The sequence below is a fragment of the Mesoplodon bidens genome (genome assembly GCF_964165515.1).
Source record: "Mesoplodon bidens genome assembly, chromosome: 6".
In the NCBI taxonomy this organism is placed as follows: domain Eukaryota; kingdom Metazoa; phylum Chordata; class Mammalia; order Artiodactyla; family Ziphiidae; genus Mesoplodon; species Mesoplodon bidens.
The window spans coordinates 20038708-20062697 of NC_138162.1; the positions used below are offsets into that span (position 1 = coordinate 20038708).

The 23990-nt window shown below is 47.3% G+C and overlaps 1 protein-coding gene across 10 annotated transcripts in view; it reads right to left on the reverse strand.

Moving 5' to 3' along the window:
• The window catches only part of ZNF618 (zinc finger protein 618), a 187137-nt gene that overhangs the window by 9547 nt on the left and 153600 nt on the right, over window positions 1-23990 (reverse strand). For 3 of the 10 annotated variants that reach the window (XM_081238103.1, XM_081238105.1, XM_081238100.1), the window contains 4 exons: window positions 19841-20080; window positions 16098-16181; window positions 14003-14047; window positions 12953-13030 (listed from right to left, as the gene is read on the reverse strand). In XM_081238103.1, the coding sequence (XP_081094229.1) occupies window positions 12953-13030; window positions 14003-14047; window positions 16098-16181; window positions 19841-20080 (447 nt within the window). The remainder of the gene's footprint in view (window positions 1-12952; window positions 13031-14002; window positions 14048-16097; window positions 16182-19840; window positions 20081-23990) is intronic. The other 7 variants (XM_081238106.1, XM_081238104.1, XM_081238102.1 and 4 more) reach the window with 6 other exon arrangements.

Below are 23990 nucleotides of genomic sequence, written 5' to 3' on the forward strand. Positions count from 1 at the left end.
ATGAATGGGTCAGTGGCCTCTGTTCAGGGTTGCCAGACATCTTTCTTCCATTCTTCTCAGTTAAAGGCATCAGGCGTTAGAGGTCAAGGCCACACTATTCATACCTAGAGAAGAGGCTTCCCCAACGTCTACATATTCAGTCAGCCCTGCAAGACTAGTCAAGAGACTCTGGGATGTGCACTCAAGGAATATTTTGCAGCCACTAGAAAGGTGGTCATGTAGATTGGAGCAACATGGGAAAATGCATAAGATAATGAAAAGCAAGCTCTAATCATAATGTCATATGTATTATTTATAGATACATATTTTAGACTCACAAGTCAAATAACGAACAAATCTATGCATCAAAAAAAGATGGGGAGAGGACTTTCACTTCTGCCCTCCAGATGCAAACAACTGCTAATCATGATGGTATGACTGCTTTCATACAGGCAACCCAGGGTGTGATCCCAGAAAAAAGAAACAAATGCGGTGAGCTCTCTGACTGTGCCACTTACTGCCTGGAAGCAGTTTTCAAGCTGCTGCGTAGGACCAGGGAACTGAACAGAGCCCAGCGGTCCCCTTGAAGAGACAGAGATTAAAGTTCAGGGAGAAATACTATGGGGCTAAGTTAGCCATAGACTAAGCCACTAGATCTGCCCTAATACATTTAAAGAGCAAGCGTCCAAAGTATTAAGGTGATCCCAAGTAACAAACTGTAAGCCAAGTTTAATACTCTTAAAAAATACAAAATCTAGCATCTAACACTATAAAATTCACAATATCATTCATCTAATAAGTACCAGACATTCAAAATAGTAGGAAAATATGACCTATGTCATAAGGAGACAAACCAATCAATAGAAACAGACCTAGAAAGGATAGAGATGATGGAATTAGCCAATAAGGAGCTTACAACAGCTGTTGAAAAAAAATCAGTGAAGCTGGAGACATAGCAAAAGCACTACCCAATGAAAACCAGAGAGAGTAAAAGATTGAAAATAAATAAATGGAGCATGGACAATGTTAAGTAGTTTAACATAAATATAATTGGAGTCCCAGAAAACTGGGGTGAGGCAGAAAAAATATTTGAAGAAATGGCCAGAATCTTTCCAAATTGGATGAAAACCATAAAACCAGGTTCTAAAAGCTCAACTGACCCCAAGCAGAAATACATAAAGAAAACGCCACCAAGGCACAGTATCATAATCAAACTGTTGAAAACCAATGACAAGAGAAACTCTTAAAAGCAGCCAGAGAGGGGGAAAAATTAAGTACAGGGGAACGAAAATAAGAATAACAACAGACCCAGCAGGTAACAGAACAAAGTATTAAAAGAGAATGTCAACCTAAAATTCTAAATGTCCATCGATAGATGAATGGATAAAGAAGATATTTATATTTATAATCTAAATGTATATAATCTAAATTATATTTATACAATGGGATATTACTCAGCCATAAAAAAGAATGAAATAGTGCCATTTGCAGCAACATGGATGGACCTAGAGATTATCATACTAAGTGAAGTAAGCCAGACAAATACCATATAATATAGCTTATATGTGGAATGTAAAATAATGATACAAATGAACTTATATATCAATACAAAACAGAAACAGACCCACAGACACAGAAAACAAACCTTATGGTTACCAAAGAGGAAAGGCGGGAGGGATCAATTAGGAGTTTGGGATTAACATAGACACACTACTATATATAAAACAGACAAACAATAAGGACCCACTGTATAGCACAGGGAACTATACTCAGTATTTTGTAATAACCTATAATGGAAAAGAATCTGAAAAAAAGATATGTATGTATGTATAACTGAATCACTTTGCTGTGCACCTGAAACTAATGCAACATTGTAAATCAACTATACTTCAATTTAAAAAAACCACAAAAATATTTTTAAAATAAAATAAGGAAATTCTAAATCCAGTGGTACTATCTTTCACAAATGGAGGTAAAATAAGGACCAAAAAAAAAAAAAATCATACCTGCAACTATAAGAAACGTTAAAGGAAGTTCTTTAGGTATTAAAAAAAAAATGACATCACCCCCCCCCAAATGACATCAAATAAGAATCTGGATCTAGAGAAAGAAATAAAGAGTTCTGGAAACTGAACATGAATGGATATAAAAAGTGTTTTCCCTCATTTTTAATCTCTTTAACAAGATAACTGACTGCTCACTGGAAAAAAATAACAATGAATTGTGGTAATTATATGTAGAAATAAACCATATGTTAACAATAGAAGAAAGACTAGGAAGGGGAAATAGAAGATTCTGTTGAAAGTTTTTCACACAATACGAAAAGGCTAATAGCCTTTACATGTAGACTTGATAAGTTAGAAATGCATAGTTCAAAACCCAAATAGACTATAAAAAAAAACAACAAAGAGTTATAGCAAATAAATCCATTGTAGAGATAAAAATGGAACCATAAAAAATTCTCAGTCCAAAATAAGGCAAAAAATTAGAGAAAAAGGAATAAGCAACAAATGAAACAATTAGTAAACAAATACGAAAATGGTAGATTTAAACCCAATAATACTGAAATCACATTAAATTTAAATGGTCTCCACATTTCAAATAAAAGTGGACATTGTCATACTTAATAAAAAAGCAAGACCCCATGATATGCCAACTATAAGAAACCTATTTAAATATGAAGACATGGATAAGTTAAAAGTAAAAGGTTAAATAAAGGTATACCACACAAACAGTAATGAAGAGAAAGGTGGAGATGCTTGTGATAGTATTACAGAAAGAACAGACCTCAAAACAAGAAATATGATGGGGGTAACAAGAGACCCTGCATAATGATAAAGGGGTCAAATCATCAAGAATATATAATAATCCTAAGTGTGTGTGCAAGTGATAACAGAGCATTAAAACACATGAAGCAAAAGCTGAGAAAACTGAAAAAAGAAATAGATAAACCTACAACTTGAAATTTCAACTGTCTTCTCTCAGTAATTGTTACTCTCATGAGAAAAGAGAAAAAAAAGACTGAATATAAATGAACAGAGAGTGGACAACATCAAGCAGTCCCATATACATATAACTAGATTACCAGAAAAAGGAGGTGGAATAGAAAAATACTGAAATCATATAAAGTATAGTCTCTGACCATAACTGAATTAAATTAGAAATCAACAACAAAAAGATATTTGGAAAAATTTCAACTATTTGAATATTAAACATCACAGTTGTAAATAACCCATAGGTCAAAGAAACATAAGGGAGATCAGAAAATGTTTTGAACTAAACATTAAAACATAACATTTCAAAATTTGTGGGATACATCTAAATAAATGTTATTTATAACATTAAATAATTATATTAGAAAAGAATAAACATTTAAAATCAGTGTTATAAAGCTTCTACACTAAGAGATATGAAGAGTAAGTTTAAAGAGTAAGTTGAGGGCTTCCCTGGTGGCGCAGTGGTTGAGAATCTGCCTGCTAATGCAGGGGACACGGTTTCGAGCCCTGGTCTGGGAAGATCCCACATGCCGCGGAGCAACTAGGCCCGTGAGCCACCACTACTGAGCCTGCGCGTCTGGAGCCTGTGCTCCGCAACAAGAGAGGCCGCGACAGTGAAGAGGCCTGCACACCGCGATGAAGAGTGGGCCCCACTTGCAGCAACTAGAGAAAGCCCTCGCACAGAAACGAAGACGCAACACAGCCAAAAATAAATATAAAAATAAATAAAAGATTACTATTTATAAAAAAAAAAAGAGTAAGTTGAGTCTAACATAAGCAGAAGAAAGGAAATAATACAGATAAAAGCAGAAATTAACGAAACAGAAGATGGATAAACACAATAGAGAAAAATCAATGAAACTAAAAGCTAATTCTTTGTAGAGATCAGTAAAATTGATAAACCTCTAACAAGAAACATTAAAAAAAGAAAAAGAGGACACAAATTATTAGTAGCAGGAGTAAAAGAAGGGGACATCACTACAGATGCTACACATAGTAAAGGGATTAAAATGATTATGAACAACTTTAGGCCAATAAATTCAACCACTTAAGTGAGGCAAAACAAACAAACAAACATACAAAAAAACCCCCCTAAAAAACATAAAGTACCAAAGTTCACTCCAGAAGAAACAGGTAACCTCAAATCTCTTAAGTTCTATAACTATTAAGAAATTCAGTTCATAGTTTACATAATTTCCCCCAAAGAAAATTCCCATATGGGTTCACTGGAAAGCTCGACCACATATTTAAGGAAGGAATAATACAAATTCTAAACAAATTCTCCCAGGATTAGAAGAGGAAAGAACATTTCCCAATCATTTTATAAGGCTGTCATTACCCTGATCCAAAACTCGAGAAAAAAATTACAAGAAAAGAAACTACAGACCAACATCCTTCACAAAAATCCTTAACAAACTATTAGCAAGCTAAATATAGTAATATATAAAAATAACAGCACATCATGGGAGTTCCCTGGCAGTTTCAGTGGTTAGGACTCAGCGCTTTCACAGCTGTGGCCCGGGGTTCAACCCCTGGTTGGGGAACTAAGATCTCGCAAGCCATGTGGCCAAAAATAAAAAAAATAAAAAAAATAATAATAACATATCATGAATAAATGAAGCTTATCCCATAAATAGAATAGTTACAGAAAATCAATCAGTGTAATTCCCTATACTAAGAGGAAAACAAAAATAAGAAAAATCATCTCCACAGATATAAATGCACTTTAAAATGTGATAAAATTCAATACCCACCTATGATACAAAATCTCAGCAAACTAGGAAAAGAAGGAAACTTTCTCAACCTCATAAAGGACATCAAAAACAGAACAAAACAAAAAAACAAGTTTACTGATCTGATAGAAATAAAAAGGATTATAAGGAAATACTATGAACAGTAGTATTCCAACAAATTAGATGACCTGGATGAAATAGACAAATTCCTAGAAAGACATAAACTACCAAAACTGATTCAAGAAGTAGAAAATCTGGATAGATCTATTAAAAAGACTGAATTAGTAGTCAAAACACCGACCATAAAAAAGAAAAGGAAAGGAAAGCGCAGGCTCAGATGGCTTCATCGGTGAATTCTATAATACGTTAAAAGAACCCTTCACAAATTCTTCTGGAAATAGAAGAGGAGGGAACACTTCTCAATTCATTCTATGAGGCAGGTATTATTCTGATACCAAAACAGGACTGAGAAGTCACAAGAAAAAACAAACTATAGTCCACTATGCCTTATGAATATAGATACAAACATCTTTAATAAAACAGAGCAGACCAAATCCAGCAACATATACAACAGGTTATACACCATGATCAAGTGGTATTTATTCCAGGAATACAAGATTAGTTCAACATACAAAAATCAATACCATATTAATAGAATAAAGGACAAAAACCACATGATAATTTCAATAGATGCAGAAAAATTATTTGACAAAAATCCAACACCCTTTCATGATAAAAACACTCAACAAACTAGGAATTGAAGGGAACTTTTTCAACTTGACAAAGGGCATCTATGAAAAACCCACTGCCAACATCACAGTTAATGGTTAAACATGAAAAACTTTCCTCTTAAGATCAGGAACAAGATAAGAATGTCCACTCTATTTTATTCAATATGTATTAGAGGTTCTAGCCAGGTCAATGAAAGAAAAAAAGAAAAGAAAAAGGGCATCCACATGAATGGAAGAAGTAAAATTATCTTTACTTACAGATTACAGATGACATGACTGTGTGTATAGAAAATCCTATGGAATACACACACACACACAACTATTAAAACTTATAAATAAGTTCAGCAAGGTTTCAGGATATGAGATCAATATACTAAAAAAAATCAATTATATTTCTCTACGTCAGCAATGAACACTCCAAAAATTAAATTAAGGAAATAATTCCATTTATAATGGCTTCTAAAAGAATAAAATACTTAGGAATAAATTTACAAAAGAAGTATAAGACTTGTACACTTAAAACTAAAAACATTATTGAAAGAACTCAAAGAAGACTTAAATAAATGAAGAGGCACCCTATGTTCAAAGACTGGAAGACAATATTGTTAAAACGGCAATATTCCCCAAATTGATCTAGATTCAACACAATCCCTATCAAAAGTCCTGCTGTCTTATTTGCAGATATTGACAAGTTGAGCCTAAAGTTTATGTGACACAGAATAGCCAAAACACTCTTGAAGAAGAACAAAGTAGGAGGGCTTAGACTTCCCGATTTCAAAGCTGTTATAAAGTCACAGTAATCCAGACAGTGTGGTACTGGCACAAAAACACACGTACAGATCAATGAAATAGAATTCAGAATCCAGAAATAAACCCTCACATTTACAGTCAATTGATTTTTGACGAGGGTGCCAGGACAATTCAATGGGGGAACAAACAGTCTTTTTAAAAATGGTGCTGGGACAACTGGATATCCACATGCAAAAGAATGAAGCTGGGCCCCTACCTCATACCACATACAAAAATTAACACAAAATGGAATACAGGCTTAAATGTAACAGTGAAAACTATAAAACTCTTAGAAGCAAACAGAGGAGTTAAGTCTCTGTGACCCTGGGTTAGGCAATGATTTCTTACATATGACATCAAAAGCATAAACAATGAAAGAAAAAATAGGTAGTCGTCATCAAAATTTTTTGTGCTTCAAAGGACAGCATCAAGAAAGTGAAAAGACAACCTACAGAATGGGAGAAGATACTTGTAAATCATGTTTCTATAGAGCCCTCGTATATAAAGATAAAAAGATCTCTTACAGCTCAATAATAAAAAAACAAACAAACCCAATTAAACAATGGGCAAAGGATCTTAATAGACATTTCTCCAAAGAAGATATTTAAATGGCCAATAAGCACATGAAAAAGTGTTCAATATCATTTGTCATCAGGAATACACAGATTAAAATCACAATGAGATATCCCTTAATGCACTAGAATGGCTATAATCAAAAAGTCAGATAATAACGAGCATTATCAAGAATGTGGAGAAACTGGACCCCTCGTACACTGTTGGTGGAAATGTAAAAATGGTGTAGCCACTTTAGGAAACAGTATGGCAGTTCCCTAAAAGGTTAAATATAGAGTGACCAAATGACCCAGCATTTCTACTCCTAGGTATCTACCTAGTAGTTAAAAACATTGTAAAGCAATTATACTCCAATAAAGATGTTAAAAAAAAAAAAGTCCACACAGGGACTTGCACTTGGGCATTCACAGCAGCTTTATTCGTAATAGCCCCAAGCTGGAGACAGCCTAAATGTCCATCGGTAGGGGAATAGATAAACAAATTGTGGTATATCCAAACAATGAACTACTACTCAGAAATAAAAAGAAATACTTTTTATCACAGAACAACATGGATGAGTCTCAAAAGTATGCTAAGTGAAAGAAGTCAGACACAAATGACTAAATATCATATAATTCCATTTATACAAAATTCCAGTAAAGGCAAAACTATAACAAAAGAAAGCAGACAGTGGTTGCCAGGGTGGGGGCCTGGGAAAGGGACTTGCTGCAAAGGGAACTTTTTGGGTTGACGGTAACACTATACATTGTGCTTGTGATAGTGGTTAAATGACTATACATTTATCAAAACCCATCAAACTGTACTCTTAAAATTGGTGAATTTTATTTATGTAAATTATATCTCAATAAATCTGATTTTAAAATAGACTGAAAAGAAACCATTAAAAGAGTAACAGTTGGGCTTCCCTGGTGGTGCAGTGGTTAAGAATCTGCCTGCCAATGCAGGGGACACGGGTTCGAGCCCTGGTCCGGGGGGATCCCACATGATGCGGAGTGGCTAAGCCTGCGCACCACAACTGCTGAGCCTGCGCTCTGGAGCCTGTGAGCCACAACTGCTGACCCTCACGCCTAGAGCCCGTGCTCCTCAACAAGAGAGGCCACTGCGGTGAGGCGCCTGTGCACCGTGGCGAGGAGTGGCCCCCGCTCGCCTCAACTAGAGAAACGCCCGCGCGCAGCACCGAAGACCCAGCGCAGCCAAAAAAACCAAAACAAAACAAAACAAAAACCATTCACTTTATAGCAGTACACCATATATACTCAATAAATATTTGTTAAAAAAAAAAGTAACAGTGGCTAACTTTGAGTAGTGAGATTATGGCTGAGTCTTCATTTTGCAATTTCTCTGCATTTTCCCAATTTCCTTTAATGAATAGACCTCACATGTAAAAAAGAGAAACACAAATTTTAAAATGGAAACCAGCAGCCATTCTTACTGACTTTCTCTGCTAGAGTACAGAGATTTGGAAGCCTGGGATTTGAACCAGGCTTTGGCTGAGTATTATAACCTTGAGTTAGGCACTTCAATTCTCTAGGGCTCAGTTTCCCCTCCTCCTTCCAAAATCCCAGGGCTGGGCAAGCTGCAGGGCGATTCCCTCATTCTCTGCCTTTCTGCAAGGCTTGAAATTGGGATTACTCAACCTCTAATTAGATAATGATGTCTAGCATGGCTTATTAAAAAACCGTTTTTTCTCCTTATCTCACAGATAATGCTGCTAAATGGGTGAGGTACTCAGTAAATGCTCTATAGCTTGAGCTGGAAACAAGGTTTATTCAGTGTGGCTAACCCTACGTACCACAGATACACATGCTCACACACGTACAGATACACAGACATCTGTAAAGGGCGGGATGCAAAGCTGGAATAAAGGCTGTCTCCCAAGGAGGGATCAGTTGCAGAAAGAAGGAAGCAGTTGTTTCTAGCAGGGGATGGAAAAAGAGAAACCTGCATTATTCAGTCTTATTTTAGAATGTGCCATAGCCCTTAATACTTTACATACATCATCTCCAGAACCCTCACCCAGCCTGTGGAGAATGGTGATGAGCCTACTTTACAGATGAGAAGACCGATGCCCAGAGAGGTGAAGTAGCTCAAAGGGATCAGAAATTAAATGTGGCCATTCCCAAATCCTACCACTCTGAGTTGCCAACTTTTTTGCCTCCTGGGAAAGTCCCCAGGCCTCACTTAGCTGCAGTCCCCCGACTACTTGAAAAGAGGCTAGAAGAGAGGACCTCTGAGGAGGCTTCCCCCATCCCTAATCCTCCACCCCATCTACCCTGCTGAAGAGGGTGGCTGTTCAGAGCACCGGCTCTGGAGTTCATGGGAGGGTCAGAATCCTGGTCTGATACTGTGGCTGCAGAGCCTTGGGCAAATTACTTAGCCATTTTATTTTATTTAGAAATTTACGCTTTTTATTAAAAGAACAAAAAATAAACAACACAGAAATAGCACACTAAAATGAACTGCATAATGCACACTTCTAAACACAAACAAGCAAAACAGCACTATAACTTGGAAAAAAATCAAAGCATCTGCCCTACTGATAACAGTTGAGGAAATGAGCTATTGCATTCTGGAGGCAAAACATTATGGAAACAGTTTATATTTATTAAATATTATGATCATTATTTAAATCATTAATTGTTGCACAGGCCTAATAATTTTCTTATTGATAAGTAATTTTTAACTGACATTCTTCTGCCCAAAATATGTGCTTCCATTTTCTATACTTAGCCCTTTTAACCTCAGTTTCCTTATCTATAAAGGTGAACTAATGTGGACCCAACTCAGAGGGATGTTCTGAGGATCAAATGAGCTAATAGGTAAGAACTCAACGATGTGAGGTACTTTTTACGAGCCATGCAACTTTGGGCCAGTGATTATGATTTCTGAGCCTCCGTTTCTTCATCTGTATAATGGGGATGATAATGCCAACCAGCTTGTTGAGGAGCCCTGACGCAATAAGCAGGCCTGACACACAGTCATCGCTCACTAAGTGTTAGCTATCTTTAGTATTACTGCTGCCAAAACCTGCTCCTAAACTGTCACCAGGGGCCAGGAAGGTTTTCCTACAGCGCAGAAAGGAAGTTTATTAGCGGGAATTACCCTGTGCCATTCAGCAGCCTCTTAATGAGATTGCTGTTATTCGAGGCTGATCCCCCTTATCAGCAGCGCCGTGAACTGCGCAGATCATGATGCTTAATTTCTCTCTATGGAGTCAATCCTTTAATCCCGACTCAGCCTGGCTGGGATTCAGCCTGGCTTTGCACTGGATTGCCGGCAAGGCATTCTCTGCCAGCACTGAACCAGAACAAAGCAGCCCAAAGCTCTTCTCCGAAAACAAGTTGGGATGCTTGGGGGAGGTGGGGTACCCCCAGGCGCACCCTTGATTTGCATGTTAATGGCCTCCGCCCAACCGCCTGAGGGACAGAGAAGCACTGGCACCCAGACTCTTCCCTAATTAGGGCTCAGCTTCCAGAGCTGGCAGAGGGGCAGAGGGTTTCGGAGGAGAAGGGAGCAGAGACGGGGCCGTGGGGGTCTCGGGCCCAAGTGCTGTGCTCAGGCCGTGGTCCCCAGCATCCTTCTAACTTTGGCTACTGGTTCCCCACGGGGTCAAGTCTAAGTGCTCTGAGTGCGTTCAAGGCCTTCCCTGGTGCAGGATGGCTGACAGCAAAGGCAAGCAGGAGGTGTGAGACACGTGAAGACAGAACCTTGGTGTAAGGAGGGCAGCTGGAGATCGCAGGTCTGTGTGCCCTTGGTTTAGAGATGGAGACTCAGAGTGGGGGGGGACGACGACAAAGTTTCCTGCCTGAGGTCACATGGTATAGACACACACCGGTTAGAGAGGACTGGAACTCACGTGTCATGGCAGCCAATCCAGCTCTGCACTGATTTTATTATTATTTTTAAAAAATTTTTTGGCCGGGCCTCCCTGGTGGCGCAGTGGTTGAGAGTCCGCCTGCCGATGCAGGGGATGCGGGTTCGTGCCCCGGTCTGGGAGGATCCCATATGCCGCGGAGCGGCTGGGCCCGTGGGCCATGGCCGCTGGGCCTGTGCGTCCGGAGCCTGTGCTCCGTAACGGGAGAGGCCACAACAGTGAGAGGCCCGCGTACCGCAAAAAAAAAAAAAAAAAAAAAAAAAAAAATTTTTTGGCCGTGCCACGTAGCATGTGGGATCTTAGTTCCCCGACCAGGGATTGAACCTGCACCCCTTGCATCGGAAGCACATATTCTTAACCACTGGACCACCAGGGAAGTCCCTGCACTGACTTTTTTTTTTTTTTTGCAGTACGCGGGCCTCCCACCGCTGTGGCCTCTCCCACTGCGGAGCACAGGCTCCGGACGCGCAGCTCCGTGGCACGTGGGATCCTCCCGGACCGGGGCACAAACCCGTGTCCCCTGCATCAACAGGCGGACTCTCAACCACTGCACCACGAGGGAAGCCCGCCTGCACTGATTTTAATGAGTACATTAGAAATAAATTATCTCCCTCCCACCCCAAATCACACGAGTTGGTGCCTAGTGTACAGCAGACACCCAACAGATATACGCTGCATAAATGAATGAACGAAGAGGGGTCACAGTAACAGAACAGCACCTGCCTGAAGAGCGTCTCGCCCTGTAATACTCTGTGCTAGTCAGGCCAGACCTGGAAGGTGATCTGAAAGATTCAGAAACCTAAGAGAGAGACAAGCAATAACTAACAACAACCGCAGTGACGGCAGAAGTGACGGCAGCTAAGCACACACTCAGTCTCCTTCCCGGTCAGCTCCTCTTTGGCCTTTACTGAGCCACCGTCTGTGTCAGGCGCTTTTCTCACATCACCTCCAATGCCTCCAGAGGATCACCCTGCGGGAAGGGTGGCGAGGTCAGCGAGCTGTCTCCCCCATGTTCCCGCTTCCCTTGTCGGGCTGTCCCTGGGCAGGGCTCTGGACTTTGAGCATGTATGTGTCACTTGTGGTCTGAAGTGGTAAAGAAGGAAGTGTGCCTCTCTCCCCGCCCGTCAGTCAGACAGAGAGGACTCTGTGATCCAGGGGAGGATGGAGACACAGGAAGGAAGGAGTCTGGGTCCCTGAATCTCCACGTGGAAGGCCACGTGCATTAGGCTGTGATGTGGCTGAGAAGGAAGTGGTTATGTCAAACCACCGAGAATTTGGGATTTACCTGTTAAAGCAAACTGTCTGCCTGCCTAAAACAGAGATCAGATCAGAAATCAGATCAGCTCAATGCTTTGTGACCACCTAGAGGGGTGGGATAGGGAGGGTGGGAGGGAGACGCAAGAGGGAGGAGATATGGGGATATATGTATACGTACAGCTGATTCACTTTGTTATACAGCAGCAACTAACACACCATTGTAAAGCAGTTATACTCCAATAAAGACGTTAACGGAAAGAAAAAAAGAAATCAGTGCTACTATGACCAAAACCTAAAATTGGAGGCTGGTGGTCTAGTGAGGGAGCTGACACTGTAAGCTGGACAGATGGCGAAACAACTGATAAAAAGGGTGTCCAGACAGCAGACTCCTAGCTGTGGCTCTACAGCAGCAGTTCTCAAAGTGTGGTCCCAGACAAGCCGGGTGTGTGTGGCCTGAGGACCTATCAGAAATGCGAGTCCTGGGCCCCCGCCCTAGACCCACGCATCTGAAGTTCAGAGTGCGGCCTAGAAATCTGAGCTGTCAACAGCCCTCCTCGTGACTGATGCACGCTCACATGTGAGGACTGCTGCTTCGGGGGTATGACTGCGAAAGCAATGGGGCTTGCCCCAGGCTGCCCCGGGCTGAGCCCTCTCCACTGCCCGCTCCCCTTCCTCCGCTCACCTGGGTCTCAAACCACACTCAACCCTACACACGCCCAGGACTCTGTCCTGCTCAGCTCCTGTTTGGCCTCTAGGCTCCGGGCAGAGGTCACAATTTCTGGACGCCTTCTCCAGCTCCGACCCCCTCTCTGGCTACGCTGCCACCAAGCCAGCTGCCCCCGCAGGGCACAGACCACCCTGACTTACAGTGGAGTAACCAGGGCTCCTGCGTCCTGTGACTGTTTTTTGGGAGAGCGGCCGCAGGCTGGCCCTGGCCGTCCCTGCCTTTCACAGGATCTGAGGGTGGGAGGGATAAGGGGGGCTTCAGTACCCTGCCCCCGTCCACCGTGGGGCCCTTACCCGCGTGGGACTGCATGTGCTCCAGCAGGTTGTTGTAGAACTGGAACTGGATTCCACAGGCGCCGCACGTGTAGGGCTCTGCAGGGAGAAACGGAGCAGCCGTTTTAGGGGCAGCACAAACCCGGGTGCCTTTCTGCTGGGCCGCAGGCAGCTTTGGAACTGGGCACCCAGACACACATGGGGGCTGTGCACTCGGGGCTCTGGGCCTGTCTGCCCCCCTGTCACTAGCTAGCGGGGGAGAGGCTGCGGGGGAAGGAGCAATGGAGAGAGGAAGACTGGCAGATAAAGACCGCCGAGTGCAGTCAAGCGGCATTTATCGAGTGCTCACTGTGTGCCACGCTGTTCTGGGCGCTGGGGATAACACTAAGGGACCAAGAGCTCTCTCAGGGCGGAGACCACATCTAATTTGTTCCACAGCCCACCTCTCAGCCAGTGGAAGCACACAGACGGCACTGTTTGCTGAGTGAACAAATGAATGGACGTATGAATGAACCAAAAACAACATAATGGACATGGAGGGCAATAAAGAGAAGGAGAGAAGGGGTGAGAGAAAGGGTGAGAAGTGGAGAAACACAGAAGAGCTAGAGAAGCAGGGATAAGACAGGAAAGGGAAGAGGAGCGGGCCGGAGGGCGGCAAGAATCAGAGCACACAGGAACGCGAGCACGCGCCCAGCAGAGGGACGCGGAAGGAAAAAGAAAGAGAGGAGACAGCAAAACCGAGTAGGGAACAGAGAGCGGGAGGATGGCGGAGATGCGCTCGGAAGAGGCGCCCTGAGGCTGCCCCCGTGAGCAGGAAGGGGAGGCTTTGTTCCTGCAGGGCTGGGGGTGCCAGAGTCAGGCCGCCCATGGTCACAGCTCCGCCCGACACCTGTCCAAACTCCTCTACCGGCCTGGGCTGGGTCTCCCTGTGCCTCCACCACCTCCACCTGGGTCTACCTGGAAGGGCGGCCCAGGTCTGCTGCTCTGGGGAGGTCCCGAACGTGTGGCTGGCGGAGTTCATGCCCTGCCCTGCCTCGCCCTCTCCAGCCCCCCGACGGGACCATCACTTACTCTGCAGGAGAGGGAAAGGATTGGAAATCAGGGGACTTGCAGTTTCTGCAAAAGAGAAACAGTTTAGCTAAGTCTCTTCTGGTTCTGCTGCTCGGAGATGACAGTCATGACTTCTGGCCTTAGGAAGGAGTGAGCCAGATGGGCTCTCGGAGGAGGAGGGGGCAGCTGGCGTGGGGCTGGCACACGGGCAGGGCGAGATCAGCCGGGGCCATCCCTCCAGGACACCCCCAACTTTCAAAAAGTCAGCCCACAGAGCACTAAGGAGAAAAGATCCACGCGTGGCTGCCCGGTTCAGGACAGGGAGCTGGGAGCTGCTTCTAGGTCCTGGCACCGGGGTGGTACTGTCTGGCGCCAAACACCAGAGCGGCCAAGGGAGGGCTGCGCTTTGAGGGCTTTTCTGTCCGCTGGCAGCTCCCCGCGCTTCCTGGCGTGGTCAGGTGAGCCTCCCGGGCAGGAGGCGGCAGAACGGGGCCAGACGGACTACACCGGGAATCCTGGCTCCACCACTCACAAGCTGGGGACCTGGGACAACAGTCGACCTCTCCTGAGCCTCAGTTTCCTCATCCAAAAAGTGGGAATAACAATAACACTGACCCTCACTGGGCTGTGGTAAGGATGAAAACAGGTTAAGACACATACAGCTCTGAACACGTGCCAGGCACACAGTAAGCGCTCAATAAATGGTGGCTGCCGGCGGGAGCGGCACTTCACACCGTCATTCCCAATTCTGAACAGCGGCTCTGGTGGAATGAGGGGCAGGGGGTGCAGCCTGGCAGACTGCGGTTTCAGTCCTGGCTCTGCTGCTTATTCCTGTGTGGCCTTGGGCCAGTCACTCCAGTTCTTTAAGGCTCACCTTTTGGAGGGGCTGAGTGGGTTATACCTTCCAAAAGGATGAAGCAGTTTGGAAAAGTCGACATGCTCTCTACGGTTTAAAGGATCGTGGCAACATCCTCGGGGCTCCCACGGCACACCTCACTCCCTTCCTCGGAGCACTTATTCATCAACTCACTTGGTTTACTTAAAAAAAACCACCACCTCCAAAACAGCCTACCATGTGAGTGTGTAAACTCTGCAGGGCACCCTCTGAATATTCCCCACCACAGGGACGTGTGTGCCATTCCCATTCCACAGCAGAGGTGAAATTGAGAGGCGAGCTCACGTCACCAGCTTGTAGATGGTGGAGCTGGGGTCGAGCCTTGGCTGGAGCTCAGATCACTGTGAGGAAGCTTGCATGTGCAAGTCTGCGCTCCTGGATGTTTCATAAAGCCCCTGACCGGTGGTCAAGCCACGTGTGTCATCTGTCTGCACCCAGGCAGTGCCCAGCACGGCGCTGAGCACAGGCCAACACCTATTCTGGTGAATTAAACTTTAATTGAGCAAGAAAGTGAGTGACGGTTTACATTAGTATAAAGGAAGCATCAAAATCTTTTTTACACCCTGCCCTGGCTGGCACTGTGCAGACCAGCTTGCTGTGCCTTTCTCGGGCAGAGGCTGACTTGTGATCACGCATGGCTCCGCCAGGCTGGCCCCAGGTCTGGCTGGGGACAGTGGATTTTGGCTGCTCTAAGGTGCTCTAGGGTTCCGCTAGAGTCCTGCAGGAGGCAACCACCAGGGGGCGCCAAAACACCACTGGGAACCTCAGGCAAGCCTACTTGGGCTGGTACGGGCTGGAAGGGAATCTTTGGATGTTCCCAGGTCCAAAAGGGGACCAGAACTTGGGGCCTCCGGCTCTTAGGCCACAGCTCTCTCTACTGTACCCGCTTTGCTTCTTCTGGAAAAAAAAAATGGCTGTGATGTTCATCCCATAAACATAGCAATGGCTCAAAGGGGGCCACCCGAGTCAGTATATCACACAGGTCATGGGGCAGGGGAGTTCCTCTCTCCATGGGGAAGAGACAAAGAGTCCCGGAGGTGCTCCTGAGGCCCGGAGGGATGGCCCTGGAAAAAAGGGCCCCTCCCGCTTCTGCCGGGCTCTGGCCGCCCTCTAATGCTCTGCCCTCAGCCGCCTCCCAACACCCTGCCCCCTCACGCACCACAAAGATCCCGGAGCAGACTGAGATGGCAGCATAGGGTGACTGTCATGGGGCACACTCACCGCTGGAGTTCTGGGAACTGCTATTCGTCTCTTCAAAGTGGTTTTGTGCTTTGCCTTCTACCCTCCGACTGAAAGCGCTTTCTGCTGGGTGGGGAGAGGAGAGCAAGGAAAAACCACGGTGATTGGTCAGCAACAGGTCCTAAGGGAGGGGTATGCCAGAGGGGTCTTGCGAGGCCAGGGACGTGGGAACTGCCCCGGCCCCTGGGCTGGGTGAGTGCCTGAGGCTTTATGCTGGGGAACCAGCAGACGGATGGGCTCCAGAGCCCCAAACCCCAAACTTGCAGTGCCTCAGGCTCACCTGAATTGCCTGATACCTCATCAGAGTCCCAGGAGGCCCCCGACAGTGCCCAGGGTGGGTGGAGGTCCAGGCACAGGGGGGATGCGTGTGCGATGTGGGCGCACTCCTGAGCTCCAACTGATTGAGTAGATGGCACACAGGCCAGGGTCTCCCATCTTTGACCCCTGGGGAGCCACACGTGACACTAAGTAATCTGGATTTGCCACTCGCTACTTGCTCTGCCAGATTCTGCTGACACAGGTCCCACCAAGGAGCAGGGAGGGTGACAGACTGTTTTCTGGCAGTGGCTCTGGCAGAGCAGGAGGGCCAGAGAGCGCAAGGGGTCCCTGGGTGGCAGAGAAGTCATGATAGGCTGAGCCGGGTAGCCCCACACCCTGGGAGGCCAAAGACCAGGGGAGGTCTGGTCGGGGTTCACCGGGGGCAAGGGACTGGCTCCCTGAGTGATTCTGGGGTGTCTCCACTGACGCGCCTTCCTGAGTGGCTCGCCTTCTCCCAGAACTCTCTGTAAACGCCGGAGTCAGAGAAAGGGTCCAACCAGGTGGGAAACACCAACGTTCTGTCTCGAACGTCTGAGCCAGAAGGTGACGGCTTTTCCAAGCTGCTCACTGGGGATGCTGGATGTGCCAGGATATAAAGGCTTCTGGGAACAAGTCAATCTGGGATGAGCAGCTGACCCAGCAGCCTTTCTTAAGGAGAAACAGCTTGCATGAGGATATCAAAGGCTCTGAGAAGTTCGACCAGAGACCCATCTAGCTTCACTGAACCCAACCTTCCCAAATATAATCAGCCACTGAAGCCCATTAAAAAATATGAGATTCCTTAACATCCTTCAAAAATGGTGATTCTGGGAACCCACTCTGGGAAATGCCATTGTCACCCAGGCCACCCTATGCCAGGAGGCAAGCGCTCAGACAATGGGGGCTGGGGTTCCAGATGATCACTGGGGTGATGGGAAAGGAAGCCCCAGGTGGCTCCTATAGGCCCTGCTCAATTCCCCTGCCCCCGACTCTGACAGTGCCTCCTGCTTGCAGAGGCTGTTGACATCACCACACACAAGACCCTCTCTTCTAACTGTCTGTAAAATGCCTGGACTGAGCGCTACACACCTGCCCACTTCAAGATACCATCTGTAAATTGGCAAAGAAAGCCCCTCAATTCTTTACCTAGGAAAAACGGGGGGACTCTTATTTATGAAGCACCTGCTATGGGCCAGGCACTGGTCCAGATGCTTTACATCCACATTATCCTCCAATCGCCCTATGAGGTCCACGCTGTCATTCCCATCTTATAGATGAAAACCCAGAGAGAGTGAGGTTGTCAAGTTCCTGGGGCTGACTAAGCTCCTAACCCTTTAAGATGGCAGAATAAGGAGATTTCATTCTTGGGACAGATGCTTCCTTTTTACGAAGGGCCGGGGCAGGGAAGTGGTTCCTTTCCCCATCTTAAGCCTCATGCGTGCAGGGCATGGTTACCCATCTGTGGAGGATTTTCGTGCAGCCTGACCAACATATTGGTACAATTCAGCACAACTAAGGTTACAAACTCTTATAATTAGCCTCCTATGGCTCAGCTGATAAAGCAGATTTTGATCAGCCATCCCTGCTATAGGCACCTCTGGCTGAAAACCAGCGAGCGGCTCCACAGGGGACATCCCCGGGCGCGCGCACACACACACACACACGCGTGCGCGCGCGCACACACACGGGAGCGGCTACCTGTTCTAGCATGACCGGGGCAGTGATGACTTCCAGCTCCAACATGCAGGCTCCAGCTCACAACCTGGTGTCCCCTGACCTGTGCAGCTAGGAATCCAGGTGTGACACCCACCACAAGGCTTCCAGGTCACATAAAGGCAGCCAGAGGCAAGCCCCATCGCTTTCTGATGCTTACATGGTGACTCTTGGGTTCTGAGAGCTGCCACAGACCACACAGGCCCTACAGGCAGTTCTCTGCAGAAACTGCAGATGCAAAAACTCCCAGCCACAAGGTCGAGAGTAAAATCATGATCTGAAAGCCGTGATTCCATTATTTAGTTGAGCCAGTATCTACCACCAATAAGTCCGTGATGACCAGCCTGTTTAACTGATTTATAACTACTGTTGCCAAAAAACAATGGCTACTAGCCCTTCTCTACACAGTAGCTGAAAACCATTACCTTCAAAGTTGATTAACTACTTACTCTCCTTTTGGGAGATCTAAGCACAATAAGCATAGCTTCAAACATTTTTAAGAACCACATCCTTGCTCCTGGTTAGCTTTCTGAACCAGAGTAAAGGCGAGTACAACTCATCATGTGGCTGTAATCGGTCCAGCCCCCTGGTTCATTTGAGTGAGTTCTCAGTTTGATCACTTGTATATTTTTAATGGATAACTTTGGGCCTCTTGAGGGCATCTGAAAGGCCCACAGTCCCAGAAGGACCAAGTCATCACCCTACCCTACATCCCACATATCTAGGCGGGAGGCCCAAGGCTCTTTCCGTCCAGGTGTGAATCAGGATTCCTAATTAGCTGGTCCTCAGCACACAGTGTGTCTTATCAGTTTTCCTCGATAACTGCTAAGAAATGGCTGGTGTGCACCTTTCACTGCCTGTTCACCCTTCCAGAGTCTGAGCCCCTTCTGCGTAGACTCAGACAACACTGGAGTGGGCATCCGTTGGCTTCCCGCTGGGCTATGGCTCATGGAGGGGTTTCCTGAAGAGTGAGGTAGAGGGAGGCCAAGAGAACAGAGCTCCCAGCCAAACACTTCTTCATGGAGAGCAGCTCTTCATAGAAATGAGTTTTTAGACTGGGTTTTCTGAAAAGTGGGGGATGCAAACTCATGCCAAGAGGGTCCAGGCAGGTGACGTAAATGGATGAACTGGGCTGGATGTGAGACAGACAACAGTGTGATCACAATGAGACATGGCACCTGCCACGTGGCCACTGCATTGGGGAGGCAGGAGGGAGCGGTGGGGACTGCGGAAAACCGGAGAGCACACGCTCTACTGAAGGAGGCAGCTGTGGCTCAGCCCCAAGGCAATTGCTGCCCTGAGGAAAGTGGGCCCAGGACTGCCAGATCTGACTTTTCAACGTAAGCCAGAAATCAAAAGTTTCATATAAAAATCTCCTCATGCTCAAATGTTGGCAATTAATTTAAAAGAATTTAAAACCCCTTAGGCCATGACTTGGGGAGAAAAATATTCTCCTACTTAAAAAAATTCGTTTGCAAACCATCTTGTACAACCCTCTGATTTAGGGTAAGAAAACCTAGACTCAGAGAGGCTAGGTGGCTTGCCGTGGTCACAGAGCCAGCCTGAGGGAGAGCCGGGACCCAGATGCGTCCCAGAGAGCTAGGGACCACCACCCTCACTCTTGCAAGGGAACAGTGACCCCATGCACAGCTGTGGCAGGTGGGGAGAAGGGCGGGGAGTGGAGGAAGTGTGAGGGTAACATAGGCCATTGGTACCTGCAGTTGCCTTGCTTGCCGGAGATCCTGAATTTGGAGTGCGGAACGTCGGGGTTTGGGTGGCTGGAGGGGTGCGGTGTAAGAGGGTAGCGCATCGGACCACGGAGGCCGGAGCCTTTTTCCCCGACTGGTTCGTCTGGGTCTTCGCTGCCACGAAGCGTGGAGACGGGGAGACCTCTGGATGCGAACACTCAGAGCCCGTGTCTGGATCGTCCGGTGGCTCCCACCCGGGGGCAGTACCTGAGAGGGTCACGCTCTCAGTTGCCGAGGGCGCTTGGAGCCGACCAAGTACCCCTATGCTCGAGGGCCAAAACTTCTTGGTCCACAGAGAGCAAGGGCTCTGGCTCTCACCTGGAGCCTGAGAAAGTCTGGGAGTCTAGAACCTTCCCCAGCTTCTCCTCGAGGGAAGTCTGATCGCCAGCTCACACTCCGCGTGACTTGGAGGCCACTGACCAGCCCACTGGCTGGGTCACCCATAACCCTTGACCAACCCAGGCTCTGCGTGTCTAAGGACTCGGCCTGTGACCCATGCTTGGGGCACTTGAATTAGCCAACCCAGGCTCAAATGCATTTTCTAAAATGTTGACTCCTGAGCCTCTTTTCCTTCCAAGGCAGGCTGGCTCAGCAGTAATGATAGACGACAGACAAGCAGAGACGTGCAGGGCTGACTGAGGGGACAGTGGAAGAGCAGAGGGCCCAAGGTCGCCCCACGGTTTTAGGGGAAGGGGCTCGTGGCGCTCCTGGGCACTGCCTGGGATTGACAATCTCAGGGGACAGTGCTCGACCCAACGCCTGACGCTTTAATGGAAATCAGTGCAGCAGCTCTCTGGTGGGGTTAGGGGCAGCTTGTGTCACCATTTCCCACACCTCCTGCCTCCCCTGTCCGCCTTCTCTGCAGAAACTGGAGTTACTGAGAACAGGGGTGGGGGGCCCTGACCCTCGGCGGGTCTCCAGCTCAGCTGGTCTCAGGTGGCAGCCTCCTGCACGCTGCCCGGAGACATAGTTACCGGGGTGGCAAGCCCCTAAATGTGGCCACAGTACCACCTTCCAACCGAAAGGGGAGGCAGTGGTTTCACTCAACTGCAACTCTCCACGGAGGGCAAGAGTGGACCAGACGGCAAGAGAAGGGACCCCTCCGGGGCTGACCGGGGGCTCACGGAACCCACCGGCACCGGGAACATCTCGAGGGCACCACCTTGCCGCAGAGCCTGGCCGGAGCCTGGGAAGGACCCTGCCCTGCTGCCTGCCTCAGGGGCAGAGGAGAGACCTTCTTACAGCCCTGTTCCCAGGCCAGTGTCCATCCTGGGCACCAGACGCTGCGCCCACGGCTCTCATAGCCAAAATAAACGGGCGCCCCCTGACCCTCCACCTCTGCCCACTCCTGGCCGGTGAGGAAGCCCAGGCCCAGAGACGCAGGAGTCAGGGCCTTGTTCAAGGTCACACAGGACCCGAGGGCCTGAGGTGAGCTCCGAGGACTCAGGCTGGCCCCCCTTGTCCCTCTGGGGAGGTCACTGCCTTTCCACCTCAGTAGCGGCCAGATGCCAGGAGCTGGGGATGGGGAGTCCTTTGGTTGTGGCCCGTAAGCAAGCCCTCACCTGCCCCACCCAAGCCCCAGGAGGAATCCCCCAGGCTCAGTCTGCGGAGAACACAGGTGTCCCTCGCTACTCCTCTTCCCCGCCACCCACTCTCCAGATTCTCACTTTCTCAATCAGGAACTGGAGACAGGTGGGTGGGGAAGGATACTTGCATATGATCCCCCTTTCTCCCTCCCTCCCTTTCAGAGTGAGAGACCTTGAAGGTCCTGAGTTCAACGGGAAGGGTGGCTCATCTCACAATTCTCAATTTTTTATTTCTTAGCCCCAGGATAAACCTACACATCAAACTCTGAGGGAGGTGTCCAGCGTCCCATCTCTGATTTCTCCCGTCTCCCTGAAGCACAGTTTGGGGACCACAGCTTGTGGTTCACTGTTTAACGGAACCAGCACTGAGTGTGCGGTGAGCCTGCCCCACCTCTGAATCCCAAGTCTGTCACCTCTGGCTTCTGCGGTCATGGACTCTTTACTTCCCCTCTTGGCCTCAGTTTTCCCACCTCACCTCCACTGATGGAAGCAGGACACCCATCTCTGCACTACCAACCTCACAGGGATTTTGTGAGAATCCATACAGGTCACGGAAGCACCATGAATGGTAAACTACTCTTCAAATGTAAACAGTTATTAATGGTATTTTTTAGGAATAAGGAAACCGAGGCCCAGAATGGTTAATAAGCTTACAGCCACACAAAAAGTTAGTGCCAGGATGGGACGGGGGCTCAAGCCTGCCAGCTTCTCATGGAGGTCTTTGCACAGGCCATGTGGTCCCCTTAGGCGCCAACACACCCCCGGGCACCTGGGCACAAGGGACAGAGAACTTCTGAGTAATAAACAGAGCATGGTGCTTCCCCTCTTGGCCTCGTCTCCACCTGCAGAATGGTTTCTAGGAGACCCTCTGGATCAGATCTTTTCACGGTCTGTGACCCTGCTGTCAAAATCCTGGCATTCCGTGTGGGACAGCCCCTCCTTCCCTGTGGCAGGGAGCTCAGGACACCCCAAAGCACATGATGCAATAAACCCTCGGGCATCCCCTGCTTGCCCTGGACCCTTGCCTGGGACCTGCCCACTTCTTGCCCTCTCAGTCTACCCCTCTCTCTTCCAAGTTTCATGGCCTTTGCTCATGGTATTCCCTCTCCCTGGCATGTTCTCCCCTCCAGTTTCTGCCTGGATTACTTCTGCTGGTCCTACATACCTCCATCTAAACATCACTTCCTCTGGAAGCCCTCCCTGATACCCCACCTGGTCATTTATCTTTCAGTCGTCTCCCTTCTTCCCTTCCAAGATCTGACTGCCACCAATGATGACCCATGGTGTGATCTTTGATCAGTGTCTCTTTCCCCGTTACCCTGTATGTTCCGTGGGGGTAGGGACTCTGCCACTTTGGTCCAACCATGCACTCAGTGCCTGGCACATTCCCCAACACACAGGAAGTGCTCAACAGATATTATGGAACCAGGAATCAAAGCACGAATGGCTCAGAACCACGTAAACAGAGCACATTAAAGATGGGATGCCCAAGAGAGGGCGCAAGAAGCTTCTCACATGTTATCCTCCCACTGGTACCAAGGGTATAAGGCAGCTAGGGACAAAGAGGCTCAGAGAGGTACGGGCACCATGCCAGGGTCACAGAGGAGATCAGTGCCGAGCCAAGATAAACTTCCCAGGCTCCTAACTCATTTCACTCAACCTTTTACTCCATCTGTTGACCTTCTCACATGGAATGTTATCAGGCTGATATTCCTACCTGGGCTCTCACTGAGAAAGGAAGAAAGCATTTCAGACTGGCAGACTGGCCTAGTAAGAAAGGTATGAGATATTTACACATAAGAGATATTAAAACTAAAACAGCATGTGGTCTCTTCTTTCTGTAAAGCTGAAACTTTAACTGGAACAGAAATTGAGAGACTATAAGGATTCAAGAAAGGTAACCACGCAGCTGAGAGGCAGGGAAGACCAGAGGATTTCCCTGAAACCTTTAATGCGGTAGAGGGGAGTAGAAACGCATTGGAGGCAAAAGGGAATAGGGCGCTCAAAGGCTAGAGGAGGGAATGCGAGGGAGATGTGATGCAAGAGGAATCTAATTTGGGAACCGCTGCTCACAGATTTTAGTCTTAGAAAGAGAACTGGAGACCTTACACTTCTGGCCATGATGGTATGTATACCTGGTACAGGACTAGCCCTCCTCCAGATTCAAGGGTAAAGCTGGACAAAATGCATGGAACAAGAATTTTCAGGCTCTGAATGTAGATGGTGCAAGACTGTGATTCATGAAAGAAGACCTGCTGTGAGCCCCAGGATCACCCTAGCTCTCTGCTAGGATAGACCCTCTGGACCACAGCACAGAGGTGGAGCTTGAAGGATGCACTGCAATCTCACTGATCTGAGAGACAGTGATCAGAGTTCAGGGCTTCTAAGGCTGCTGGAATTTACAGGGAAGAATAACAAAGAGGAGGAAATTGTGCAAAAAAACAACTCCAGAAATGGGCAGAGAGGCCCCTTGAAGTCTTTGGCTGAACACCAAACTGTATTTGTGCAGAGGGAGCCTCTGCAAAGACTGG